Source organism: Gossypium arboreum, chromosome 6, assembly GCF_025698485.1.
Source record: "Gossypium arboreum isolate Shixiya-1 chromosome 6, ASM2569848v2, whole genome shotgun sequence".
NCBI lineage: Eukaryota > Viridiplantae > Streptophyta > Magnoliopsida > Malvales > Malvaceae > Gossypium > Gossypium arboreum.
Window position 1 is genome coordinate 134,560,686 of NC_069075.1, and position 26,646 is coordinate 134,587,331.

The 26,646-nt window shown below is 30.4% G+C and overlaps 2 protein-coding genes across 3 annotated transcripts; both read right to left on the minus strand.

Moving 5' to 3' along the window:
* Window positions 1-2,818: 2,818 nt before the first annotated feature.
* On the minus strand, window positions 2,819-6,193 carry LOC108474367 (uncharacterized). Its single transcript, XM_017776273.2, has 9 exons — window positions 5,910-6,193; window positions 5,604-5,815; window positions 5,061-5,242; window positions 4,682-4,966; window positions 4,540-4,598; window positions 4,397-4,433; window positions 4,216-4,287; window positions 3,670-3,994; window positions 2,819-3,358 (listed from the first exon to the last, which is right to left on the minus strand). Exons 1-9 carry the CDS (start codon window positions 6,025-6,027, stop codon window positions 2,987-2,989), a joined length of 1,662 nt encoding a protein of 553 aa, XP_017631762.1. The 5' UTR covers window positions 6,028-6,193; the 3' UTR covers window positions 2,819-2,986.
* An 18,417-nt stretch (window positions 6,194-24,610) lies between these two features.
* On the minus strand, window positions 24,611-26,088 carry LOC108475680 (protein RGF1 INDUCIBLE TRANSCRIPTION FACTOR 1-like). Of its 2 annotated transcripts, none has more exons than XM_017777667.2 (4): window positions 25,965-26,088; window positions 25,582-25,827; window positions 25,301-25,441; window positions 24,611-25,220 (listed from the first exon to the last, which is right to left on the minus strand). In XM_017777667.2, the coding sequence occupies exons 1-4, from the start codon at window positions 25,965-25,967 to the stop codon at window positions 24,867-24,869; spliced, it is 744 nt and encodes a 247-aa protein (XP_017633156.1). In that variant the 5' UTR covers window positions 25,968-26,088; the 3' UTR covers window positions 24,611-24,866. The 2 variants fall into 2 exon arrangements, with proteins under 2 accessions (XP_017633156.1, XP_017633155.1); XM_017777666.2 differs by having other exon boundaries at window positions 25,956-26,080.
* Between the last annotated feature and the right edge of the window lie 558 nt (window positions 26,089-26,646).

The window sequence follows — 26,646 nt, forward strand, 5'->3', positions numbered from 1 at the left end:
CCACCAACCAAACGTGGTGTAAGGGTCTAGCATATCTAAATTTGTGTGCTTAAATGATGTTGTGGTGAGAGTGGGACTGAGGGATTTTAATTTTGTTTAGTATTAATGTAATTATATTTATTTAATATTAATATTAATATTAATATTAATATAAAATTTAAATTAATTATTATATATTTTAAAAAATATTTATTTTTAAATTTTATATATTATTATTTATTGTCAACGATATTCTTTATTTTATATATTTTTAATTTATTATTATATTTTCTTGAAAATATTTGTTTATTTTAATATATTTCTTTGAATTTTTAGAATTAAGATCAAATTGAGATAATTTATAAATTTTGAGGTTAATTTTTAAAATAATGACTATATTGATATAACATGTAAAAGTTGAAGGCTAAATTTGATATTATACCGATTTTTTTAACTGTCACATCAACTTATCGTTTTTATTTTAAAAGTAGTCAAAATGACCGAATTATGTAATGTGAGTGCTTAAATTGCGAACTTTTATTTTGATACCTAAAATGATTTTTTTTATAGTTGGATGACTATTTATATAGTTTAGCCTAAATTTTATAATTATAATAATAATAAAATTGTATATAACTTATTAAGTAAAAAATATTTATATATTTTTGTAAAGAAATTATTTGGTACATTGTCAATATAATTTTTAAACTTTACAAGTAAGGTTAACAAGTTAATAGGTGTTTTATAGGGTATAATAAAATATTAAAAATAAATATTTAAAAAGAGAGACACTTGACAATTTTTAAAGGTGTTTGTGTAATAAAAAAAGTACCAAATACTAACCCATTTTTATAAGTGTAATTATTTTGTAGTTAGTTAGTGCAAATTTTTAATAAATCCACAAGCGGGGTTTTAAATCCATAAGCGAGATTGAGATTTTGTCTTATGTCCTATTTATTTATTTTTTTTTAAATACTACATAAAGACACATGATAGAATCTCAAACTCCGTTCGTAGAGTTAAAAGTTTGTACCAAATAATCATTCTTTTTACAAATATCATTAACTTTATAAAACTTAACTTAACTGGTATATTTATATTAAAAATATAATCTTAAAATTAAATAATTTAAAAATATAATACACCAAATACACTAAAAATATTAAAATAAATATTTTTCAACAAATTAAAAATAAATTAAAAAATTTATAGATAAATGCAACTTAACAAACAAATGACTTTAAAATATTAACAAAATTAACAATAAAAAAGTATTATACAATATCTAAATAATAACAATAACATAGTAACAACATAATAGTGAAATTGTAGCAAAATAATAGCAAAAAGTGGAAAAAAAAAACAGCAAAACATGAAAAAGCAGCAACAAAAACAATAGTTTTTTTATTGAAAATCCAAGCTGGGCAGGGCAAAAAAAACCTTATCTAAGGCCAAGCTCATAAGCGGACCTCCAACACGGACCAAACTGCGTTACCCATAGGTAACTCTAAATTTAATTAATTTTTTGAATTAATGAAAATGATTCATTTTGGTGGGAATTAAATAACTTAAAAAATTGAAGCTCCTAAAAAAGATAGCAGTTAGGCCAAATTCTTGCAACTAAACCGGCAATATAGGATCAAGAAACTGCAACCACAACACTGTTTCTATGTCCATTCAATAAACAAAACCTAGAGGGCTTAGGCTGGAAATTCCTTTTCCTTTGAATGCAATGGCTGGCAGGCTTGATGGGTTTCACTTTAGCCTGATAATTTGGTGAGTCAGGAATCACCCCGGTTGGGCTTAGAGTTTATTGAAACTCCGATGCAGGGTGCACCTAAAGGACCCTGGGTGAGAGGTTGGTGAACACAGGCATGTGAGGCGCCCGGACTTGGAGTTTGATGATATAGACATTGCCGGAAAGATGGGAGAATAATGTTGGGGTTTTCATAGTGCCTTAATTAAGCTTTGCTTTCATGGATTTTTAATTAACGGCAGTATTGTGTTATGGATATTGAGCATTATTAGGTGCTTCAATTCCCATGTAATTTTGAAGGGGCATAAGGGCCATTTTAGTAATCAATGGGTTTAGTCAATGGTGACTGCCTGGTTGCATGCGTGCCAGTTCCAGTCAAGAAATTTGAGTTCAAATTTTAATAAAAGCAGTTAAATTATGACTGATGAGATGAAAAAATAAGAAAGATTGATGGAAGGAACGCAAAACGAGTTTAATAGAGAGGAAAATCGAGAAAATATTATGTATTAATTTCCTGGCTCAGTCTGACAAAGTTGAGGTTGTAGAATGTGAGATAATATTATGTATGGTTTGGTTTAAGTCTTAGTATATACAGTTGTATTTAAATTTATTTTGATTTAGATAATTATCAATTTAACCGTGATTATAGATATTTGGATATATATTGTTTGTATTTGGAATTTAAAAAGAATCAAATAATTCAGCAGAGTAGCAACTTTGAAAATTGAGTTAAACTTGGATTTGCTTACCCATCTTGGAGGTGGGTTGCGTAAAACTTAGGACAAGCAAGAACATGCATTGGCGTTGAGCATCCCCTTATCTTCTAAGTCTGACAAAAAATGGTGACACGTATTGGATTTGGCATATTCAAATCCACAGTTGGAGATGCATTAAGCACACTGATAAAGACATGTCGCCAACTTTTGGCTTGGGGACATTTTACATGGGAAATGTTGGATCTGGGAAAGCACTTGTTCTTGCTATGATGTCTTGTAGTGTCACATTTTGTGCAGAGAAAATAGTATGACAGTTCATAGAACTTTAATTTATTGATGATGACAAAAATCTTATTCCTGCTTATGCTTTTAGATTAATAGGAAAAATACATTTCATTGATGAACAATTAGCAGGCACAAGATTAAGCACATCTACTGTATTTCACAACGATTCAAACCTAAGGAAAACAAGCATAATATACAAAGTAATGCAACGAAAGTTACTCGGAAATAAACAAGTGTGGTTTGTAACGTTCTAGTGACTCTTGTTTACGCCTTCCACTCTAGCATCGTGCTGTTTAGTATAAACGCGATGCCTTCTCTCTCTTGCATAAATCACCCAAAACATCAATGACAGCATCACAGCTGCAGATACAATTACTAATCCGATGTAGATCCATTGACTATAGCGGCGCAGACCTGGGCAATGATCATGACTGATATCTGTGAATGTATCGCGCACGAAAGTGCAGTCTTGCAAATTAACCAGGAATGGACCGTAGCGATATAGACCATAACTAATATTCACCGCAGCTGACATCTGACTATAGAATTGAGGGGTCAGCCGCCCAGGTGTAGTACAAATCCCGGAAGGTGTAGATATGTTACAGGTATATTTCTTCCAAACCTGTTTAAAAACAAACATAGCCACTCATGAGATGTGGTAAAAAGTTTCGAATAAGTGGAAGCCTGAAAATGGGCTGAGAAACTCTAATGCAGATTTTGAAACCTTTTTTTTAAGACTTTTTATTGAAACATAAGATTGACCATGGTGTTCAGAACTTGTTTATTAACATAATCACCACGGTCTTTGGGGTTTAGGGTATAAGTGTATGCTCTCACTCGACATGTATGCTACATGAGTGTGCATCGTGCATTAGATTTATCCCTATTTATTCATGGTCAAGTAATTTCCACTTATAAGGCTAGTTTTGTTACCTCCGAAGAATTGTACAAGCTAACTTCACCAGATGCACACATACGCTCCGAGAGATTTGAATGGAATGGATTGCAGAGAACAGGCACCAATGGACCGGATTGATTGTAATATAAAGGTGCCAATTGTGGTGGGAAATTACGGTTGGCAACAGTATTGATGATGCCATTCACGACAGTTACAAGTTGGTGAGTGACATTCTTGGTTTGTAACAAGGTCTCTTGGGCCGTTGCATTGTCCACACATGGCAGAATGTCATCTAGCGCAGTATGTGCAGTGGGATTCTGGACCCACTGGTCCATGGCAACACATGCATCTCCTGCAACACTGTGAAGCAAGGGAAACAATTTCAATTTAGTAAACATATTCATATTAATGAAGTGTCTAAGAACGGTCTTTATCTTTTGGCCAAGAAATTAAACCGTAAGCTATATCATCATTAGCATGTTCATAAATCCGAGTACGCAGAAAACCTGGTAATTATATCAAAGATATGCATGTGCATTCAGGTTTTAATGAGCAAACTAGAGGGGAGGAGAAGAACATACTTGTGGAGGAGATTAAATACACCACATAAAATAAATGTGCCGGCAACAAGAATCCACCCAAAGATCACCAGCCTGCATTGGTTAATAACCAAAGTGTTTGATAAGTAACACATGTTCATAAGATCTATACCATTTATTTTGAAGCGTACAACCAAAAATACATTAATGATAATTCGCTTACGTGTAGACCAGAAACTGCAATCCAAGAATGGAGAATACTGCAGCAAACTCATCAAAAATAACAGCATAAAGTTTAGATGGTATTGTAATACTCAAATTAGTACAAATCTAGGAGGAATAGTTAGAGAAGCAATAGTAACTTACAGAATCCAAGAAATGCCAAAAAAAGCATCACAGCTGCGACAATGACAAGAGCCAATCTCCTGCATCATTTACCATAATATCAGTTTGGTGATCTGCACTCCAAGATTATTCTAATTTCAAGATTCTACGTGCTTTAACTTACACGCGGTCCAAGCCGTGTTGAATTCTGTCTTTATTATCACCTGTTTGAGTGGAAAGTGTTGAAGCAGAAGCGTTGATTTTTTTGTCAACATCATCAATGCTTTTTTGGATATCAGGTGATAGAATAGTTGAATCTACACTAATTGTTTTAGCTGCAGAAAGATAATCCGACACATTCCTAAGGTTTTCTGCCGTAACATCTGCCTTATGAACAGCATAATCCAGTGTGTTCGTTGTACTGGCATGAAATTTTCCTTGACCGATGTACAGCACAATACAGCCGACACTGTAAAATGAAGTTGAAACTCCAGCTACTGTTAATGTGGTTCTTTAAACACATATATATTGAAAGTTCATAAAGAGAGAGGGAGTAGAGTTACATTGCAGCAATGGTGAAGAGTATGAGGAAAATAAGAGATAGAGCATAAGCTATTCGAGAGTAGCCATAAGAATCTAGTTGACAACAACAATGACGGATGCATATGACGAACAAGCATAGCGCGAATAACACAAACCATATTCCAGCAATGACAAAGAATGGAGCCGCTGTAAAACCCACAGACTGCAAATATAAACCATAAAAATGATATTAAACAAAAAATAGATAGAATCTAATTTATAATATGTATTATAAGAACTTAGGGGAAGAACTGGATTACAGGACTCAATGGCTAGAAATACAATTAATTATATTCTCAAAAATCATAACCAACCTATCACAATGACATAAAACATAAAAAATTCTATGAAAAAAACAGATCATATAAAACTGTACAATTCAAGGTTGTACAAAATTCAGGAATCCTGGTTAAATCTCTCAATTTTTCAAAAAATACCAAAATGACATAAAAAAAAAAAAGGCCAAAATGAATGATTAGAAGAAAAATGAAATTAAAAGGTGAAGAAGAGATGAAGAAACTGACAGCCCAATAGTGCTGATTGCTGATGTTCCAGCCACCAGTGTACTTCTTAAAATCATTAAGAGGGTCTTTCCTCTGTGTCCTCTTTTCAGCCAAAATCAAAGAAGAGTTGTTGGCTCCTTCATTTCCCTCTACAAGGTTCCTCCTTTCTATCTTCCTCCATGGCAACACTTCACCCTGCTCTTTCTCCCCAGAAACTAAGCTTTTATGATACCCTATCAAAGAATATAAAAAGAAACTGTTGAAACCACAAAAAAAAAAAAACCCAGAAATAAAAACTCAAAACTTCCCTTTAAAAGAAAATAACACCTTGGATGTGTGAAGTTGGGAAAATTGAGGCTTCAGAAACTACTTCAGGTCGGAAAAGAAACAAAGAGAGAAGAAAAAGAAGAAACAATGTAGGAGGGTTTGCTCTGAAACATAACATTATGACGTTAGTTTTGCTGTTTTTTCAGTGTCACTGTTCCTCAGATTTTTTTTGAGAGAGAGACAGAGGGTTAAATTGCAATTATAGAGGTTGATGCAAATTTATTACAACGTGCTTGCTTTACCATTAGAGGGAGCCCTTTGTTTCTCTTCTGAATGCTTTTCTTTTACCATAATGCCCATGAAGATGACCTGAATCTTACATTTTTATTTTTATTTTCTTAATAAATCTTATTCTCCTTTGTACAATAAATTAATAAAAGAATCTTATTCTCTTATTCTCCTCTCAATTTTAAAAAATATTTTAGTTTTTTTTTTTTTTATTTTAGTGTTGATTAAAAGGAAAATGATTATAAGTGGTAATGTTTGTCAAATCATCTCTTTTAATAATTCAGTATGTGAAGTTAATAATTAATTAAATTTTAAAAATTAAAAATTATAAAAAAATGTTATTTAATATTGCAATGTCTCATGATACATTTATAAGGAAAACTAAGTCTAAAACGAAAAGAAAAAGAAAAGAAAAACCATCACCAGCGTAAACCAAGGTGGAGCAACATATTGGTGATGAAGTATAATTAGCATGTTTGCTTTTGTTATCTATTCATGTATACCTACCATCTCAATTTTTTATTATTAATAATTGAGTTAGTCTATAAATTAATTATCATTTCAGTTAAAGAAATTATAAAAATATTATTTCGTAATTTTAAAATTTATATTATTCAATAATATTTTAGTTATTTTATTTTAAAATAATAATAATAAAATTTAATAAAACAATTTAATTACTATCATTTGATTTAGAATTGAAATTTTAAAATCCAAAAATATTAATACTAAAATTCACCAAATTCATATACAAAATTTAATCCTTTTAACTTACTATTAGTAGAATTTGAATTTTTATTATAGTTGAAGAAATTATTGTACTCACACATTTGTTTTTCTTATGAATTTATATTCACAAATTTGATTTGGAAAGATGTATCATAACGTGATTTAATTATAACCTTAATCTTTTAATTGAAATAATCTTTTTTATTATAAAATTTGTTTGGAAAGAAATTCCTAGTTACATTAACTTTATGTTTTTGCATCCCATTATTAAATCAACCGTTTGTTTATTATCACATCCAACTATCAAAACACGCATTCTTGCATTTTAAGTCATGTTCATCCCATCAATAATTGCTTGCAATTTAGTATCTAAAATCGAATTAATTCTCATATTTTGATCATATCTTAAAACTCAATTGCCATTCGAGCACCTTATTAGGTCACTCACCGTTGCATTTCCAGAATTCACATGAACTCCACCATCGGTGTTAAGTTTAAACCATCCTACCCGTGGATAGTTAGTTCAAATCTGCAAAAGAATTCATGATCACTCTCGCCTAGGCTAAATTGTCTAGGCTAATTCCTAGACATTTTAAAATTATTTGTCAAAATAAATTTGTAATTAAAGATTAAATTAAAATTTGTATTTTGTTGCTAATGAGAATAAAACTTTCAAATTCTTTTTCTCAATTATGATTCACTATCCATTACATTTAATGAATAAAAGTTTGAAAAAATTTCCCATTACCATTGACACACACAAAAATCATGGAGGAGTGATTTGGGCCACTATGCATTATATCATCTAATCTTGAAAAAGATAACCGAAAAAGATAGTATTACCATTAAAACAAAACAAAGCAGATTATGCATGAATTATTCTTAATTTCAGGAGTAGACCCACATGATTCCTTCATAATTTGTTCTTTTGGCCTTAAATTTGATTGGTCAAAGGTCAACGAATAAGAGAAAAAAAAAATTAAAAACTTGGGTTGCCATAAAATAGGAATTTTAATTTAATTTGGGCTACAAAATTATTTTAATATGATGGTTTACTAATGAGTTTTACACCTAATACAACAAAAATCTCTTCACTTTGATTATTTTATATAATATAGTAAATTAATTTAATGATATAATATCATTTGATTTATTAATAATATATCAAATATTAATTATTTGTTTAAGGTTCATTTTTCTTATACCTTGATTTAAACAAGAACGTGGCCCACTTCATGTTTCACCATTCATACACATTAGAAAACCGACAGCTGTTGAGAGCAAAAGATTTCATTTTGAATTTCATCCCTTTTATTTTACAAAATCCAAAAACTGGGTTTTCTTTTTATTTTGTTAAAATTCATCCTGAAAGTTGAAAATTTTATTGACTACAACTTAACAATCAACAGTTTAATAAAACTTACTAATTTAAAATCATGTGTTTAATAACAATAAATGAACTAGTTTTAACTTATTTTTATAAAATACTGAGATTAGATTGTGAAAAATTAAAATTGAGGGACTAATATTTCTATTTTCATAAAACTTTTATAAAAAGAACAAAGGAAGGAAGTCCACCTTTTTTTTTTCTTTTATTTTATGGTTTTGGGAATATGAAATGGATTTAAAATTTAAAATTTGAATTTTTAAAATAAAGTAAACCCTATAACCTTTATATTTCTATACTTAAATATATGATTTTTCTTAAAGTCAAATATATGATGATTTGAATCTGAATTAATTTACACATATTTACCTCATATTTTCATATATAAAATGTATTTTCTTAAAGTTATAAAATATAATAATGATATTTAATAAATAAAAATATTAGTTTGTGTTTTTAATATAATATTACAATTTTATCAAAATGGAGCACAACCATAGCTTTGTGGGCAAACAGCTTTGACACAAAACATGTTGAGCTGTCCTAAAATAATACACATTAATAATTAAAAATGGTTTTTTTTCTTCTAATAAAAGAAGAAGAAGAAGCTAATTTTGATTGTTATTTTGTAAGCTGTCATATTAGATTTCCCACATGTTCAATTCATTTGATGCATCTTTGCTTATTTCTTTATTAGTCTTTTTGGCCTATTGGGTTCATTTTATAATGATCATATTTTTGTGTATACAATTTCCTTCATCAAACCTCACATAACTGCTGAAATTGAATCTAGGCAGTCTGCAATGTTTCTTTCTAAAATGATGAATTTTTGGGTTGATTTCACTGCGTTTCAATCATTTTTTGACAGTCATGGAAATTAAATTAAAAAGACTGTTAATTACATAATTATGTTTCGTTTCTTGAAGCAAAAAGTTATTTAGACAAATTTTAGTCTCTTAAAATATGGTTAATTCAAACTATTTCGTGTTCCAAATTAAATTCCTAAGAATCGTCCTTAAAGGTAGAGGTTACCAAATTTGCATGACATGCTTAACCATGGAAACTTGTCAAAATATGTCTAGTTGTGTTGGAATTGCTAATTTATGTTTATGCAGCATGTTGATTGGATTATGACTTTCAATAACATATGTTACATATTTCATGGCTGTTGTTTATCATCAGCATCTCACATTTATTATTTATCTATGCTATATATGATTCAAGCCTTAGTTTTACAAGTAATTTTAAGAGTTATTTTCTTGTCGTCATCTCTAATTTTTTTTATCGTATTAAATGTTTGAAATTACTCTACATATGTCGTGCTTGAGTTGTAACAAAGTCAATTGTCAATATGTCGTGATGTTCTATTGATGCCAAAGCTAAAACCTTTATTGTGTTAATAAAATTTGCTCTTCACCATCTATGACGAATATTTATTATTTTTTTTTCTAAATTGAATGATTCCATTTATTGAATAAATTAATGAATTTACCTTTAAAAAAAAAGGAATTCCTATGCTTAAATCAATGAGATGTAATTAACATGATTCTTAAGCATGAGTCTATTTTTGTAACAACATACTTTGGTGTTCAAACCGTTAGAAGCTTGTTGAGTCACTGAAGCCTTTCCCTTGCCTTGAACCACAAGAGTTATTGTGAAATTAGTCTTACTTAACTACCTTGATATTGTACGGATGCTTAAAAATTAGAACCTATGACGTTTGACGCAAAGGCTGTACCTAGATAAGAGGTTAATATCAACATTCACTCTCAACCAGGTAATTAACTTAGTATCAAATTTATTAAAACTCCCTTACTTTTAATAAATAATAAATGTTATTTTGATGGTAGTTTTGTTTTTCCATATAAATTTTAGAAAAATACTTATACAGAATTGGGTATGAACTAAAACCCTTGTGATATTTAACTTTTAACTTAATCATTTCAACCAAAGCTATTTTTTTGTTATTATATCATTCTTTAAAAAATTTTACTTACATTTTTCACTCATATCTTGAGTGTGACAAAATCTAGCGTATATATAAGTGTCATGGGGCTAGAACTTAAGTATCACAAACTGCGCATCCTTAGATGATTTCTTTACTTCAAATCCGCCTAAGTCAATCTAATTCCTAAAAGTAAGAATTCACGAAGGAAGTTCTCTAAGACACCGAAGTAAAGTGAAAGCAAATACAAAAGACAAAGACACTCAAATCGAACAAAAACCCTACAAGCAATGCACACAATGTGTTTTGAGTAAATGCTCTAAAATGTATTCAATAACTATGAATGACATGATTATTGTAAGAACCCAAATTTACCCGAGCCCAAAACTATTAACCGGCCCAAACAAAAAAACATAAAAACAAAAGCCCAAATACAAAATTACCAGTCCAGAGTCCAAAACACAAGTCCAAATTTTTGCAGACCCAAAACTAAAAAACTTAGCCCAAAAATAACAAGCCCATGTACCTAAACATTTTTTTACAGAAGCCTAAACCCTAATTTTATGTGCGCCGCACCTATGCCCTCCTCAGCCACGTCGCCCGCACCTCGTCCTGAGGTGCCACGTCCCGAGGCTTGTCTGCAAGCTTGCACCGAAATGAAAAAGAAACCCTTCTCCCCTCCGTTGACTAAGCGCTAGCCCTGCAAAAAGAGGAAAGAGAGACAAAAACAAGAAAAATAGAAATAGTAGCATAAACGAAATCATGAACAGCACCAATAGTGAAATAAACAGTAGAATATGAAGTTTTTATTCGGCTTTAAAAGCTAGAAAGATCAATGTATTGAGGGGGACGTTTTTAAGCAATCAGAAAGCAAAAAACAACAACAAAAAGGTTGGATCTCATTTTTTTTTTTGTTTTCTTATTTTTATTTTCGGTTTCCAAATTCTTTTTTTAAATATATAAAAAGGGGAAGAGAAAAGAAGACTCACCGTGATCCCGAAGTTACTTCGTCAAAGTTCCTGCTCCGTCGTTGAAACCGACTCTAAAGTGGAAAACGAGGTCTCTTATCACGGGCTCTAAGGTTAAGGAAATATGGCCTTCGGGAGCTTCAAAACCGGGGTTAAAAAGCCCCTTTTCGCACAACCCCAACCACCATCCACGGTGGATCAACGACGGCGGCGATGATGGGTTGGTATAAACCCTAGTAGAGGATAAATGAAAATAGGGGGTGTTTTCAGATTTTTTTTTTAAAAAAAGAATGAAACAAAAATAAAAAATGAAATCTTTAGGTTTGCATACAGACACGAAACGGTGCCGTTTAGCACCTAGATCATCAGCGTCAAAACGACGCCGTTTTAGGCGATCTGCGTGCAACTTGACCCGCTCCAGGGGGGATCCGCGTGTTTCCCTAAAAAGGGTTATTTACAACCCAGGTCCCTCATTTGTTTCAGCATATTTCGTTTAGACCCTCGACAGCCTATTCTCCGTTATTTATAATTTATACCTTGAATTTTATTGTTATTTCAACTGAATCCTTACTTGGTTTAATTGATTTATTTATTTATTTTATTCTTTTCGTCATTATTTATTCATCAAGTTTCCATATTATTTATCTCAAATCATTTTATCTTTAATTTTCCTTTTCACACATAATTACATTATTTTTTTAAACTATTATGTCTTATTTACTTTGAAATCATCTATATACTTTAAAGTTATATATGCATACATATTGTATATATTACTTTGGATTATATTTATAGGTTTTCATTGAAATTGTTTGTATATTATTTATGTTAAATTTTACTTTTAAGCTTCTTATATATGTCCTTTTAAAAGGACTTTTTTTTATTTGTTACTTTATACATTACCTTAAATTATTTTACATATTATTTATTTTAAGCTCTTTTACATTATTTTGGACTTTTACATATTATATATTTCAAGTTTATACATTATGCGATCCAAATTATTTTACATGTTAGTTATTTTAAATTTATATTAATTATTTTAAATTGTTTACACATTTTAGTTTTAAATACTCTTATGTTATTTATTTTCATCCTTTTATATATATTTTCCATTTTAAATTTTTATATATTGCTTGGTTATATTATTTCACATGTAAACTATTTTAAACTCTTTTATTATTTATCGTAAATCTTTCGATTATTATCTTAAGATGTCGTATATTACTAAACTATTTGGTGAATTTTTTTTATTTGTCTTGTCATTTATTTTAAATTATTCATATTATCTATTTCATTTTTCTTTAATGGTTGATATTGGTATCTAAATAATATTCATTGTGTGTCGCCTTTGCATGCCTTAGAAATTATTTGTTAGTATCTTCATTGACCTTCAATAACATCGTCTAATTCATGTATCACTATTCCATGCTCTATATTGCCTTTCATTTTAACTAGTTTAAATCATATCTTGTATGAAACGTTTCGTTTTAGTTCAAACAAAATAACACTCATCGTTAAATATCATACTCGCTATATTTCAAAATAAATTTTTTAAATAAGGCAATATTTGGCGTTTGGAAATTTCTAGAAACCGTGCCCTACGTGCTGGGTTTCGACTTATCGTTTGACCGAATAACCGAATATTCTTTTCAAAATTTCAATGTATGAGTTTTGGGAATCATGAGATGATTTTGGTATTGAAGGTTTAAAATATCGTGTCCTACGTGCTGGATGTGATATTTTATTTCTTTGAAACAAGATTAAACTTAATTGTTTCATACTATTGCATTTTTATTCGAGATTTTTAAACAAGGCAATATTTGGCGTTTGGAAATTTCGAGAAATTGTGCCCTACGTGTTGGGTTTCAATTTATTGTTTGACCAAACGACTGAATATCCTTTTAAATTTTCAATGCATAAGTTTTGGAAACTATGAGACGATTTTGGTATCGAAGGTTGAAATATCGTATCCTACGTGTTGGATGTGATATTATATTTCTTCGAAACAAGAGGATCTGATTATCCACTTCAAGTTTTTCAAGCATTCATAACAAGGGATTGTATTTTAAAATTTATTTTAAAATCTTTTCAACTTTCGACATTAGGACTTTAATTAATCGATTAGGTACCAATTTTGGGCGTGACGAGGGTGCTAACCCTTCCTCACACGTAACTGACCCCCGAACTCATTTTCTCAACTTTCGTAGTCCAAAATCGTTGTTTTAGTAAACTAAAATGTTTTATTAAAATGACCAAACTTCTTGGTGACCCGATCACACCTAAATAAAAAAGATTGGTGGCGACTCCCAATTTCTGTTTTCTTTTCAAAATATAAAGTCGAACCGTTTTTCAAAAAAATGGTTTCGACAATTATAAATGAGATGAAATGTCTCTATTTATAGTTGAGCTCTTCTAAATCTAATAGTATATTTAAAATTACATCAGTAGTCAATATTAAAACTTATCTACAATATGAGAGTCCTAGAGTATTTAAACTCTATAGAATCTTATCCATTAAGATTTACAATATTCACCATGGTAACTTCAATTTTACTAAAGTATTTCATTGGGCCACCAAGGCTTCAAATAGATGGGTTTCTATATGTGATCCACAATCGGGCTATTTCAAATGGGTTAAATGAGCCTCATTTAATTAGCTAACCTCTATGGGATGTTTTGTGGGCATTTGTCACGGATTTTGATTCACGGCCCGTGACATAAGTACTTGCTTGGAACAAACTTTTTGAAAGCAAACTAGTGGTTGAATTGGTTAAACCATTAGTTCTCAATTTAACTGGTCTAATCGATTGAGTTGAATAAATTATTAAAAATTTAAAAACTATTTAAAAAAATAGAAGAAACTTATTCAACCATTGGTTCGATTGATTAAATCAATCGATTCACAAGCCAATAGGTCCAACCCTTTATTCTGAATTGATATCTTGGTCGGTCCAGTTCGATTTGGTTCTAAAAATGGTGGCTTAGACAACAATGGGCACATGGTAGTGATGACACCACAACGACATAATCTTCTAAAAATTAATTAAAAGTCTAAAAATAATTAAATATATATAAATCAAGAAATTAAAATATTTTTAAAAAATATAAAATCAATAATTTTTATAATTTTCATAAAAATAAAAAAATTATAAAACTAGATTTTATTTTATAGAAAATCAAATTTTATAAAATTTTTAAAAAATTAAATAAAAATCATGAAAAATATATTAAATTTTTTATCATATAATTACATTCTTTTAATTTTTAATAATTTTCTTGAAAATAAAAACATTTTATAAGTTTAAATATTTTTTAGATTCTTAAATTTTCTTTTTTAATTTTCAGATGATAACTTCATGATAATGTCATCATCATCACGTTTCAAATGTTCATTGGATCACATAGAAAAAATTAACAATGTTAGTCCCAAATACTATTTTATGCACAGGAGCCTAACATAGTTACATAGGTATCACTTAAAAAAAACATAGGTATCAAAATGTACATTGAAGTTAAAAATAGGTACCAAAAATATATTATCTTGTTTTATGGTACTATAGATTTCATTTTTTGTGTGTTATAAATTATATAATATATAACTAATTTAGAAAATGAGTTAAACTCGGGCCTTAAATGTTTAAAACTAAACTTGACCCATATTTTTAACGTGTCTAATTTTTTACTCAAGCTCATTTTTCAAGTCTAATATTTTTATCCAAAACCTCTCAAATTTTGAATAGGCCATTGAACTTGGATAAATTATCGACCCTTGAACACGTATATTCTAACGTGTCATATCCACTTTAATCCATAACTTCAATTTTATATTTTAATTTGTCATTAGTTTTATTAAGTCTATATAAAATAATATAATTATTATAAAATAAAATTCTGTTGTCAAATGGTAATACTTTCACAATATTTCATAACAATATAATTAATGCTTTATCTGTTTCACTAAAAATAATTTTTTAAAAAATTAAATAATAGAAAATATTTTACATAAAATAATTCAAACATTCAAGAAACTCCTTGCTGGACAACTCTTAGGCTTTAATTTGTTGATGGGCAAGCCGACAAATTTTTTATCCTAGCCCAAAATCTTGAGTTCACTTTTTCAATCTTGTTTGGGCCTAAACAAAATCATTTTAGTTCCTGCTGGTTACTAAAGCCGTTTAGGGATAAGGGAAAAAAGTTGAATTCTGCTATCAGTCCATTTAGTTTTTTAAAATTATGGACTTAGTCTCTGTTCTTTAATTTGATCAATTTTAATCCTTATACTTTCCAAATTGGTCAATTTTAGTCCTAACCCAAATAATAACAGTTAAATCCTTTTGGTTTAATTCAATTACTAGTCTTGGACTATGCATACAATTGTAGATTTCATCCATATTCTCCAATCAAATCATTCTTACTTCTTTTACTTTTTGAATTTTGAAATTTTAATCTTGATGCAAATGAAAATCATTAATCCATTAATTAGATTTTTTGTGAGTAATATGTGAAAATAACAAGTTAACATAACATGAAATTACATATATGATGATATGGTTGGCGCATCAAATTTTGAAAATAATAGAACTTAATAAATTTAACAATTATGGTTTGATTATGACTAAAATTTTAAATTTTAAAATGTACAGGATCATGGATTAATTTAATTAAATTCCCGAGATTGAGCACCAAGTTAATTGTATATATTAATTAAATGCGACACCGGAACATCATGGATATTGACTTGAAATATGAATAGTTAAATGAACTTTGAGCTAAATTGTAAAAGAGAGCAAAGTGACAAGCTACATGTGAGAAAGGAATTAATCATTTATGAATTAAAGGGGGCTTGTGGTGAGATTTCACCAAGGACGTTGTCATAATTAAGCCTTAATAGAATTACAATAGTCAATAAGTCTAATGAGAGTCGATAAATTATTTTATGGTCCCTTCCTACCACATCATCCATGATCCCTTTTCAATTATTTAATGACATTTCAACAATTTTTTCCATGTCATTGACACATAATTTTGGTAATTTTTTTACCCTGAACCCCAAACCTCAAATCCCCAACCCCAAGTTGAAGATTCAAGGTTCAAGTTTAGGATTTGAGGTTCGAGGTTAGGTTTGGGATTTAAGATTTAGGATTTTTGATCTATGGTTTGAGGTTCAAAGTTCGAGGATTAAGGTTCTAGGTAAAAAAATTACCAAAATTATGTGTCAATGACATGAAAAAAAATGCTGAAATATTATTAAATAATTGGAAATGGACTATGAATGATATGGTGGGAAGGGTTTAGAGAGTTACATTGCGTAGTAACACAGCCATGTGACCTTGAGTTACACGAGCATAGGTTATTACACAATTTGGCCACACGATCATGTCTTTGTTCCACACGGGCTGAGCCTTGTCATATGGCTTGGCTACACGGCCGTGTGACCCCTATTTTCAATTTTTACCCCATTTTCATACTTCAAATCAATTTGATCATTTGTTGTTTCTAAATCACTTTTAATGCTGTGTAGGTTCGATTTAAGTTCTGTTTTATTTTGAATGACATGTTGATTGAATGATTTTATTAATGGTTGATTTAAAAGGAAATTTTTTAATTGAAATTATATATGTTTTTTCTATTAATGATTGTAACTTCCTGTAACCTAAATCCAATGACGAAGACGGGTAAGTGGTGTTACAACGTTAGCCCTATATTTTTAAAACTTTACAATTTAGTCCTATTTCATGTTCAGGTTAACAAAAGAGCTTTCGTAAGCTCAGTTAAGACTCGAATTTAATTGTATATCATAATATTTGAGTGTTTATGACATGATTGATTATTTGAGGGATTTATTTATGATATAATTGATCTGTAATTTTGAAAATGTTACAAATTAGTCATTGTCCAATTCGGGATTGATTCTAGAGCATACGTAGGCTCATATAAGGCTCAAGAAAGGTTGTATTGGGTGATTATGAATTGAATTTAGTATGATTGTATGGTTTATGTTTAATTTGAATGATAATTGTTCGTATTTACATTGATAATGACTGTAGCATTTCGTAGCTCCGGTCCGGCGACCGAACCGGGTAAAGGGTGTTAAATTTACCCTTATTGATGTAACCAAGTCCTCTGTGTCTAGTTCCAATCTCCTTGAAGCCAAAATTTCATCAAATTTCTCATTTTGGCCTCGAAATTTCTTCAAAACTGTATTCGAATAAGCTAACTCGTTCTTGATAGTTTTTAAAGCATCATCTTTTTCTTGAACCATGGTTTCGAGTCTTTTCCTTTCTCCTTTGAGAATGATAACTGTAACGCCCCAAAAATTAGGCCTAGAAGAGTTGGACTTTGAGTCTGGGATTCGGATAAAAGAAAACCTAAATATTGAGAAGTTTTGAATATTACTAGTGTTTAAATATATATATATATTGATAAAATATTTATGTTATTACTAATATTTTAATTTTATGAAAATTATTATCATTATAATTATTAGATACAAATATATTTATAAAATTATTGTTGTTAATTTAGTGTTTAAATTAACATATTATTAGAAAATTTTACTGTATCTATTTTTATTGATTTATGGAAATTATAATTATTATTATTAGGAAAAATATATATATATATTATCGTATTTGAAATTTTCATTATTATGGTTATTATTATTATTTTAGTTTTTAAATAAATTACAATGGATTTAAAGTGTGGGAAAAATTCGGACCAAGACTCTAGCAAAAATTATTATTTTTGCTCCTTTAAGGATCTGGGTATTAAGGTTTATTAATAAGTTGGGCAAAAATTAGACATAAGGAGGAGTCTGGCCTAGTGGTTAGGCGTGTTAAGCAGTAGGAAGGGAGCAGGGGTTTGATTCCCTGCGTGCGCAAATGTGGGTTTTTATTTTAGAAAAACCAAGGGCTGTCGCAGGTAGGCCTTATTAAATGTTCAGGCTAATTCATGTCAGAAGCAAGCATCTGGCCTAGTGGCTAAGTATGCTAGGAGGGCGGAGGAGGAGCCTGGGTTCAAGGCGCGGCGTGCGCAATTTGGGTTTTTTTAATATGCAGATCGCGGCTAGAATAAGGGTTAAGAGGAGTTGCGGGTATAATTTAACACAAAGAGGGCCTGTGGTGCAGTGGCAGTAGCGTGCTGGACATATGGAGAGGGCGCAGGTTTGATTCCGTACGCGAGCGAATTTTGTTTTATTTTTAAAATGGACGAAGCTACAGCAGGTAAGGTTTAATAATTAATGCGACGCTATTATATTTAGAACAAGGTCGCGTCCCAGTGGATGGCAGCATGCGTGGGAGCTCGGAGGTCCTGTGTTCGAGCTACCTTACGCGTAAATTAGCCATTGTTGATTTTTGTTCCCTTTGATTGTTTTTTTTTCTTCAGTATATATTTGGGGTATTTTAGAAAATTTCCTTTGGGTTTTGATATTTTCTCTTCTTCCATTCCCTTTCCTTCTTCTTTTCTTTTATTTTTCTCTCCATCTACTTTCTCCTCTTCTTTTTCTTTTTTCCTCTATAGCCGAATCTTCTTATCATCTTGTACATCTCTATCTTTTATCAGTCGTTTCTAAACCTTCATAACCATTTGCCATAAAAAGTCGAAATCCCGAAAGCATATATTTTCTTCTGTGCCGATTTTTCCTAGCCAAATCTTTTTACTTCTCTTCATCATTCTTGACCGATTCTCTAGTCCTCTAAACCCCAAGTTTCTGTCGACAAAGCCATTACAAAATCCTCATCTTTTCTTCACTGTTACAAAAAGCCGAAAACGCATAGCCATAGGGACATAGCCAAATTTTAAGATCACTAAAGGCTCAACTTTTGTTATCATTTGAGGGCTTAGAACTGCATCAAAATCGAGTAGGAATTAAGGGGAATCGTTGATTGAAGGAATCGGTGGTAAGTCCTTCCAACCTAGTCTTTATTTCGCATTTTAGAAAAAATCGAAACCCCTAAAGGTTAGGGACGCTATCGATTTGGGTTTATAGCCCTAAGGGTTGTGATAATTACTTTATTTTGATAATAGTGTGATCTAGAGGCTATTGATCAAGGGCTTGGGCAAGTGGAACAAGTGGAACAAGTGGATCTAAATCTAGTCGCTAACTTCGGCAAAGGTAAGATTGCTAGTGCCTAAGGTGTTATTGGCCGAATAAGGTAAGGGATTAATATGTAGCTCATTTCGATAGTTAGGTTAACGTGGTAGTAATATAATTGTAGGCAGTTCGTGCGTTGATCTCGTCAACGAATCGTCATAAAACAGGTGTGTAAACGACACCCACTCATAGACTAGATCAGCAAAAGCCGAAAAGCCGAAAAGCCGAAAAGCTGGCATTTGTGAACTTGCAAGCGTGCGAGCGCTTGCGAGGTGGTTTGGTTGTTAATATTGGTAATCGCAAGCAGTATGATTGTAGAGTGTGCAATTTCGTGCACTTCGGTTTATTTGGGCTTAATGGGCCGAAAACGAGTTAGCGGGCCAACGGGCCCAATTCGATAAAAACACTCGGTAAGTGCTTCTGTTAATGTGTTAATGGTTATAATATGTATGTAAAATCTAGAATAGTAAATTTTACTGAAATACCCTAAGTATGAAAATTACCATTTTACCCCTAGATGCAAAATGACTGTTATACCCCTAGGGTTAATTTTGACTGAAATGGATGATATTCTGATTTTGTTGTTATATGCCATGACATGTATATCTGTTGCATGGGGTTGGATTTTGTTATGGAGGAAGAACCCGTTCTGATGGCTGTGCCACATATTCTGATATAAGCAGCTTTGCTGCGGATTATAGTTAGTGCCGCAACCGGTGCTAACACTGTAAGTGTAGGGATGGCGTGGGTGATTTATTCCCACGGAAGTGTAGGGATGGACGGAGGCAAGTGCAGGGTTGGATGGGGTTATCATGCATTAATCATATGAGACTGTTTTATTATGGGCCAGCTGTATTAAAATGGGCCTAACTGTATTAATATGGGCAAGACCCAATATATCTCGACTTGTAATAGGGCTACGGCCCAGACTGATACTGATATGGGCTAGGCCCAGTATGCTCGATATTGTAATAGGGCTATGGCCCGATTAATCTTGATATGGGCTAAGGCCCGATTAACATCGATTACGAATAGGGCTTAGGCCCGAGAAAGCTTGAACTGATTTTGGGCTCTGGTTGGGATACTTTACACACTGAGTTTTCCAAACTCACCCCCCCTTTTTCCTATCTTTGTAGGTGAGCCTTAGATCGATGGACTTGGAGCTGGGTGGGATTCAGAGTGGCCACGAAGATTAAGTTTTGTTTTCTTTAAAATAAGTTTCGCATTTATTATTTTGATTATTTTTATTCTGGTTAAAGTTGTAATAAGGCCGCTCTTTTTATTATTTTTAATATTTTGGGTTATTAAATTGGTTAGCTCTAGGGCGCGTTTTATAAAAGTTACTTATTTTTAAAATATCACGATAATCGAGCAAAGTTTCCGCAACGTAAATATTTTCAAAGGAAATAAATATTTTAAATAGACTTAAACTTAATTTGTTGTTCGTGGACAAGTAATAGGCTTAAGGTGTGGCAATGGATGTGTGCATGTCTAGGATTGGATCATGGAAGAGCTAGGTACTTAAGCAGTCTAATTGACTCACCTCCTCTTTTCTTGAATCCTACCTGGTGCGTAGTATCCATTCACTTTAAGCCATGACAAAGAATGTTTGATACTTAACTACAAAGGTTTACAAGTTTTCAAAGTTTCCCATAAGATTTTACAAGGTTGTTAACAATGCTTTGATTATTACAATGAATCATGTTTTGGAAAAAAATAAGGCTAAGGTTTTATTCAAGTTTAAACGGTAAAAGTTTCTAAACATCAAGAAGGGTTTTCAATGAAAACATGGTTTTCGAAAAACACTTCAATGTGACACGCCGGATTCGGTTGTAACGTCTGGGCTGGGTTTGGGGTGTTACAATAACTTCTTCCCTCAATGAATCATTTAGTTGGTAAATCACTCAGTGAATGCTTTTATTCAATAATCATCTGAATTACATATTTGCTAAAGCCCAATTTACCCTTACAACAATGGTAATTGCAGCCCCAACAATGAACTCAATTGTTACAATCACTCACCCCAAACAACCTTTCTTACTACAAGGTTTATTCTCCAGTAAATACCTAACACAAGAGTGCAAAAATACAAAGCAAAAATATCAATAAAAAAACACTCGACAAAAGCACTCAAGATTCACACACAAATGTGCGGCAATGCAGCCTTTTTGCAAGCTAAAAATTAATAGCTTCTCCAAGTTATTTTGACGAGATAATTCAACATATTAATCTGAGATAAATATCCACAAAATATTCTCTTTTAATTTTCGAAAATGCTTCCTCTCTATGCAAATATGATCAGCCTTATCTTTAAGGAAAATAAAACGATTTAAGCCTTAATGGATAAGGATAAGGTTTACATCCAATCAACCCTTCTTCTCTCTTCTTCCATTTAAAATTCAATCCACCAAAGAGAATATTAATTGCAGCTTCGATTCGAGAATCATTTGTTAATAGAAAACTAACCAAGTAAAAAAAAAAAAAACCAACAAACTCACTGTCTGAAGTGTTGTCCTAACTTACAATCCTAAGTAGTATTTGAACAATGAATGAAAGATGAAAAGACTGAAGAAAAATGAAAATTGGCTTCCAAAATTCCGTTTCAAACATACTATTATACTATGATAAACATTTGATATCATTTCTTGCATGTATTATATATTAACCTATATTATTCCACTCCAATCAATTAATCTATTTTGATTATGAGTTAACCATGTTGATTCAGTTAAAAAAGGATTGCACTGCTCCCTACTAATAATCTAAGTTTGTTTTTCTCAAGTACTAGTACAAGTAATTGATATTTTATACCCTAACAAATTTTAAAGCTTGATTAGTGTGGTAGGGTTTGACCAGTCAAAAGTTTAATTTTAAAACTCTAAACATTAAATTAAACCCACTGTTTCTCTATCTCTTCGAGAAATAGTAGAGAAATGAAAGCCCTCGCTCTCCCATTCCATCCATCCTATTCACATTTCAGACAATGATTTTAATATTTATCATCAACTTGAGATGTAATTAACAATAAAAACTTCATGTGCTTCCTTTCCCCACACACACACAATTTTCATGGGAGCTGTGATTACCTTGGGATATTTTGTAGAATTTATTGTATATCCATAACCCCTTTTCCATAGAAAATTTTTGAAATTAACGTTAATCACTGTGATGATGATGTTGGATAATATATTTTCTAGATCGAGTAAATACGGATATTAATCTTTTTATATTTATTATCTAAGATTGTATTTTTTTTAATAAAAGATTTAAAAATATCGGAATTTGTTATTCAAATCTCTTAATACTAGTTATATTGTCTGAATACAACTTCAATTACAACTTAACTTACATCCTTTGATTGAAAAACTTGGACTCTTTAAACAAATCTTTGAGAATTTTTAGTAGCACTTTATTAAAGTCAAAACATAGAGAAAATCAAGTCAAGGCAGTATATTTTAAAGACCTTAAATGTTATCGAATTTCTTTAATTGAAGATATTTGTTTTTCAAAAAAGGATTACATCAATAATATCTCTACTAATTTTCTTCCATATTGAACCCTTTTTTGAGCTGCATCCAAGGAGACAAAGATTAGATTGCGAGAGCTTATCTTTTTCGTGTAAGAGACTTATTTTAGTATAAATTGTTGTAAATAAATTATTCTTATTATTCAATCAATAATTAGGTTTTATAGGTAAAATTTTATTTAACTAATATCTCGTAGTGAGGTTACAACTTTGTAATGATTTAAACTTAAATCATGTTTTATATAAATAATTTATAGTGGATTACTTTTTGAGTAAGGCCTCACGGATGTAAGTAATTTTAATTCTATAATTATTTTGTATAACTTATATTTTGTATAACTGATTCAATTAAACAACTATTTGCATAATGACTCCTCATCTGAAAATGAAACACATAATACTCGAATATTATATTTTTTAGGTGAATTTAAAAACACAACTAAGTTAAATTACATAAAAAGACTAAGGAATATGAATACTCCTTTCCTTATATGCTTCAAAAAACTCTAGTATTTCTTTTGGAGGCAGGGTGAAGTCAGAAAATTTTTTTAGAGAGGTGAAATTAAATTGTAACTTTTACTATAGTAAAAATGTAATTTTTTAAATGAATAAATCAAAATTTTATCATTTTTATGGGGAACAAAATATAATTTTACCTTTACTAAATTTAAAATTTTAAAATTTTTAAAGGCACAAAATAGAAAATTCCAAGGGCCCTGTTAGCCCTCTAGATTCTCCCCTGATTGGAGAGGTATCAACCAATTATAGATCCTCCTTTTTTGCAAAGGCTAGTTTGGCTAAATGATTCGCGCTTTGATTATGTTCTATAAGAATGTAGCGTAGTATCCATTATTTTTCTTGAGACAGTATTGGATGTATTCTTCTAATCAAAGCAGAATTTGAAGTCTTCGAAGCACTTCCATATATAATTTTAATAACCTCCATATTATCCAATTGAATTATCACCTTGTTATCACTATAATATTTATTTTTATTTGTTCCCATAATGCAATAAAAATAACAATATAACAATGATATTTTTTGACCTAATAGTATTTTTTAAAATTTAAAATAATCATTCTAGAGTTTCATATGCAACAATTTTATTTTAAAATTAATTATATTGTTGATTCCAATGCATTAATTATATGAATGACCATTCTATTCATATATAAAATTCCATATTTAGATAAATTTGCATTGACAATAATTTTATAGTTGTTATATAATAATTAATTTTAAAATATTAGCATATTCATAATAACAAGTACATTTTCCCTTCATTATGTTCAATATTTTTCTTTAAAATTTTATTTTAGCTTTGAAAACAATTTTGCCTATATACAAAAATAAAAATATGTAACTATCATATTTATCATTCCATATATCTAATTAATTAATTATTCTGAAAGCTAATTTGTCAATTAACATAATTTCACTTAATGAATTTAATTGATACCAATTGAGTTAAAGATTAAAATTTCAAATTTTAAAAAGTATAAAAATTAAAATTAATCTATTTATAGAGTAGAATGAGTAGAGTTAATCAAATTAAAGTACTTAAACTAAATCCACAACTTACACGTAACATAAAGACTAATAACAAAATTTGATCAAAATATTATAATTTCCTTTGGTTAGGGGATTATAATTCCCTTTTGTTACGATATCTTGGAATATTTATGAATCTAGCCCTTCACATTCGTATGACTAGGTAATAGTTGAAGCATGAAAAATGTGCAATATATACGTGAGAGAGGCTTACTAGCAGAAGAATAGAGAGTTGTCCCATTTATCCAATTAAACAAAAACTAATCATATATATCGAAATGAGAAATGAAATAAAAAAAAAGGGTAAAAATATTGTACAAACACTTAACTTGGAATTTGGAATCACGTGATGCCATTAAGACAAAACCCTCCGACCAAGTGACTAAATTAATTTAAAAACATATATAGAAAGAGAGAGACAGAGAGAGCTTAAAGCATTTTGAAATTAATAATGGTTCAGCTTCAGTCAAAAATATCAAAACTAAACTATTTGATTTTAATTTTTATTCTATTTTAATATTTATTCTAACATAGAGGAGATCTATGAGGAATGCCTTTCCTTCTACTCATGCTTGAAGCAATATCCTCATCTGAAACCCTATTAGCTGATGATCTCCACAAATATAGCCCACTTCTTTTCTTCCTAACAATCTGATCAGAACTGTATGCCATGCTCATGCTCATGCTCATGCTCTCCGACCCTGACGACGACCAGCTCATTGGCTCATCACTGTCCACTATTGTTGACTGTGCTGTCTCGTTTGCCATTTCTTCCTCCCCAGTCTCTTGGGGAATTAGGAAATCTGGGCTCAGTGTTAAAGTTTTACATTTCCTTAAGAATGGCGACAAATCTTTGTAGTGTTTCAGCAAAAAATCCACCTGATTATAACATAAGAACTCCATCATTTTCAAACACATAATTTAAATGATTTAAGCTAATTCAAGTGAGTCCTATATACCTTGCACCCCAGGGAGCAATGGATAAATGGTTGTTGGAGACTTCTATCACAAGAAGTACAATAGTTTACAGCTCCTTTGAATTGCCTGTTTTGAGGTCTCTTTTTGATAAATACCACCTTAGCACTGTTTATAGTATAGGCCTAATCCAATTAAGGTCATCATTATGAATGAGCAACTCATATGAACTGAATTTTCAAGAAATTAAAAGATACTGTGGAAAAAAAGAAGAAGAAGCAAAATTTGAACTTCATTTAGTTCTTGTGTGAAATAAATGACAAACCTGGACATTAGAGCAATCTATAAGCTTCTGAAGATCTTCCAATCTGACAACATCATGATATACGTAGCGACGAACCTGAAGAAGCCTGTGGAAACGATGTGAGGGTATGCAGTGAGGGCAAATACTGACGCAACAATCCAAACAATACACGTTCTTTTCGTTCTTCTTTGCAGTTTCATGGTAACAACACCCAACAAAGAATTTCTGGGTGTAGAGAGCTTCTAACCATGCAGGCTTTTGAATTCCCTAAGCACCACCACAAATAAAATAAAATAAAAAACCAATACCCAATTAAGCATGAAATTCTATAAACCCTAAAACCAGACAAGAATTTTGATTGAGAGAAAGAGAAAAAGGAAAAAAAGAAGACAAACCATAATCACCATAAACACTTTAAAGCAGGCCTCTCCTTGAGCAGTACTTTTCAAGACAGTGGAGTTCAGAGAAGAGAGAGAGATAGTGATATGAGTATTTATGGAGGTTCACAAGAAAAGAAAGGGTATATATTTATTCCTTGGGGAGATACACAACATTTTGTCCATTGGTGGGTTAATTATATATATAATTGATAATTATAAAAAGATTTAATTCCACCAAACGTCCTCAATTTATAATTTCAATTCTAATTATATTTTTAAATTATCAAAGTTAAATCAATAATATCTTTTGTGATTAAATCGTTAATTTAACTATTAAATGAGACGTTAAATTATATTTAATATAATTTAAAATAAAATTTTAAAAAAATATTTTTCAAGTTTTTAAAAAATATCATTTACTCTCTTTTTTAACTTTATTTTCAATTTTAATTTTAAAACTTATACAACAACATTTTACATGTCACATGAAATTTTACATATCGTTTAATAGTTAAATTAACAATAAATTAATATAATATCGATAGTTTAAAGATATAAACAAATAACTCTTATAAAAATAATATATAGATGAAAATAATTCGAATACATCACTTAAACACTTAAAACATTAAAATTTAATATTATAATTATAATTAAAATTAAGGCTTCATCGCGAATTATATAAAATAGAAAAAAAAGTTAATCA

Excerpts from the sequence above, each read along its gene's own strand:
- LOC108475680 (XM_017777666.2), bottom strand. Across the intron at positions 25,442-25,581 it reads TAGATTGCTCTAATGTCCAG|GCCTATACTATAAACAGTGC; the intron begins GTTTGTCATTTA and ends TAATTGGATTAG. Across the intron at positions 25,221-25,300 it reads ATTGCTCCCTGGGGTGCAAG|GTGGATTTTTTGCTGAAACA; the intron begins GTATATAGGACT and ends TGTTATAATCAG.
- LOC108474367 (XM_017776273.2), bottom strand. The coding sequence starts at position 6,027 with ATGTTATGTTTCAGAGCAAACCCTCCTACATTGTTTCTTCTTTTTCTT. Across the intron at positions 5,816-5,909 it reads CCCAACTTCACACATCCAAG|GGTATCATAAAAGCTTAGTT; the intron begins GTGTTATTTTCT and ends ATTCTTTGATAG. Across the intron at positions 3,359-3,669 it reads GCTTGTACAATTCTTCGGAG|GTTTGGAAGAAATATACCTG; the intron begins GTAACAAAACTA and ends GTTTTTAAACAG.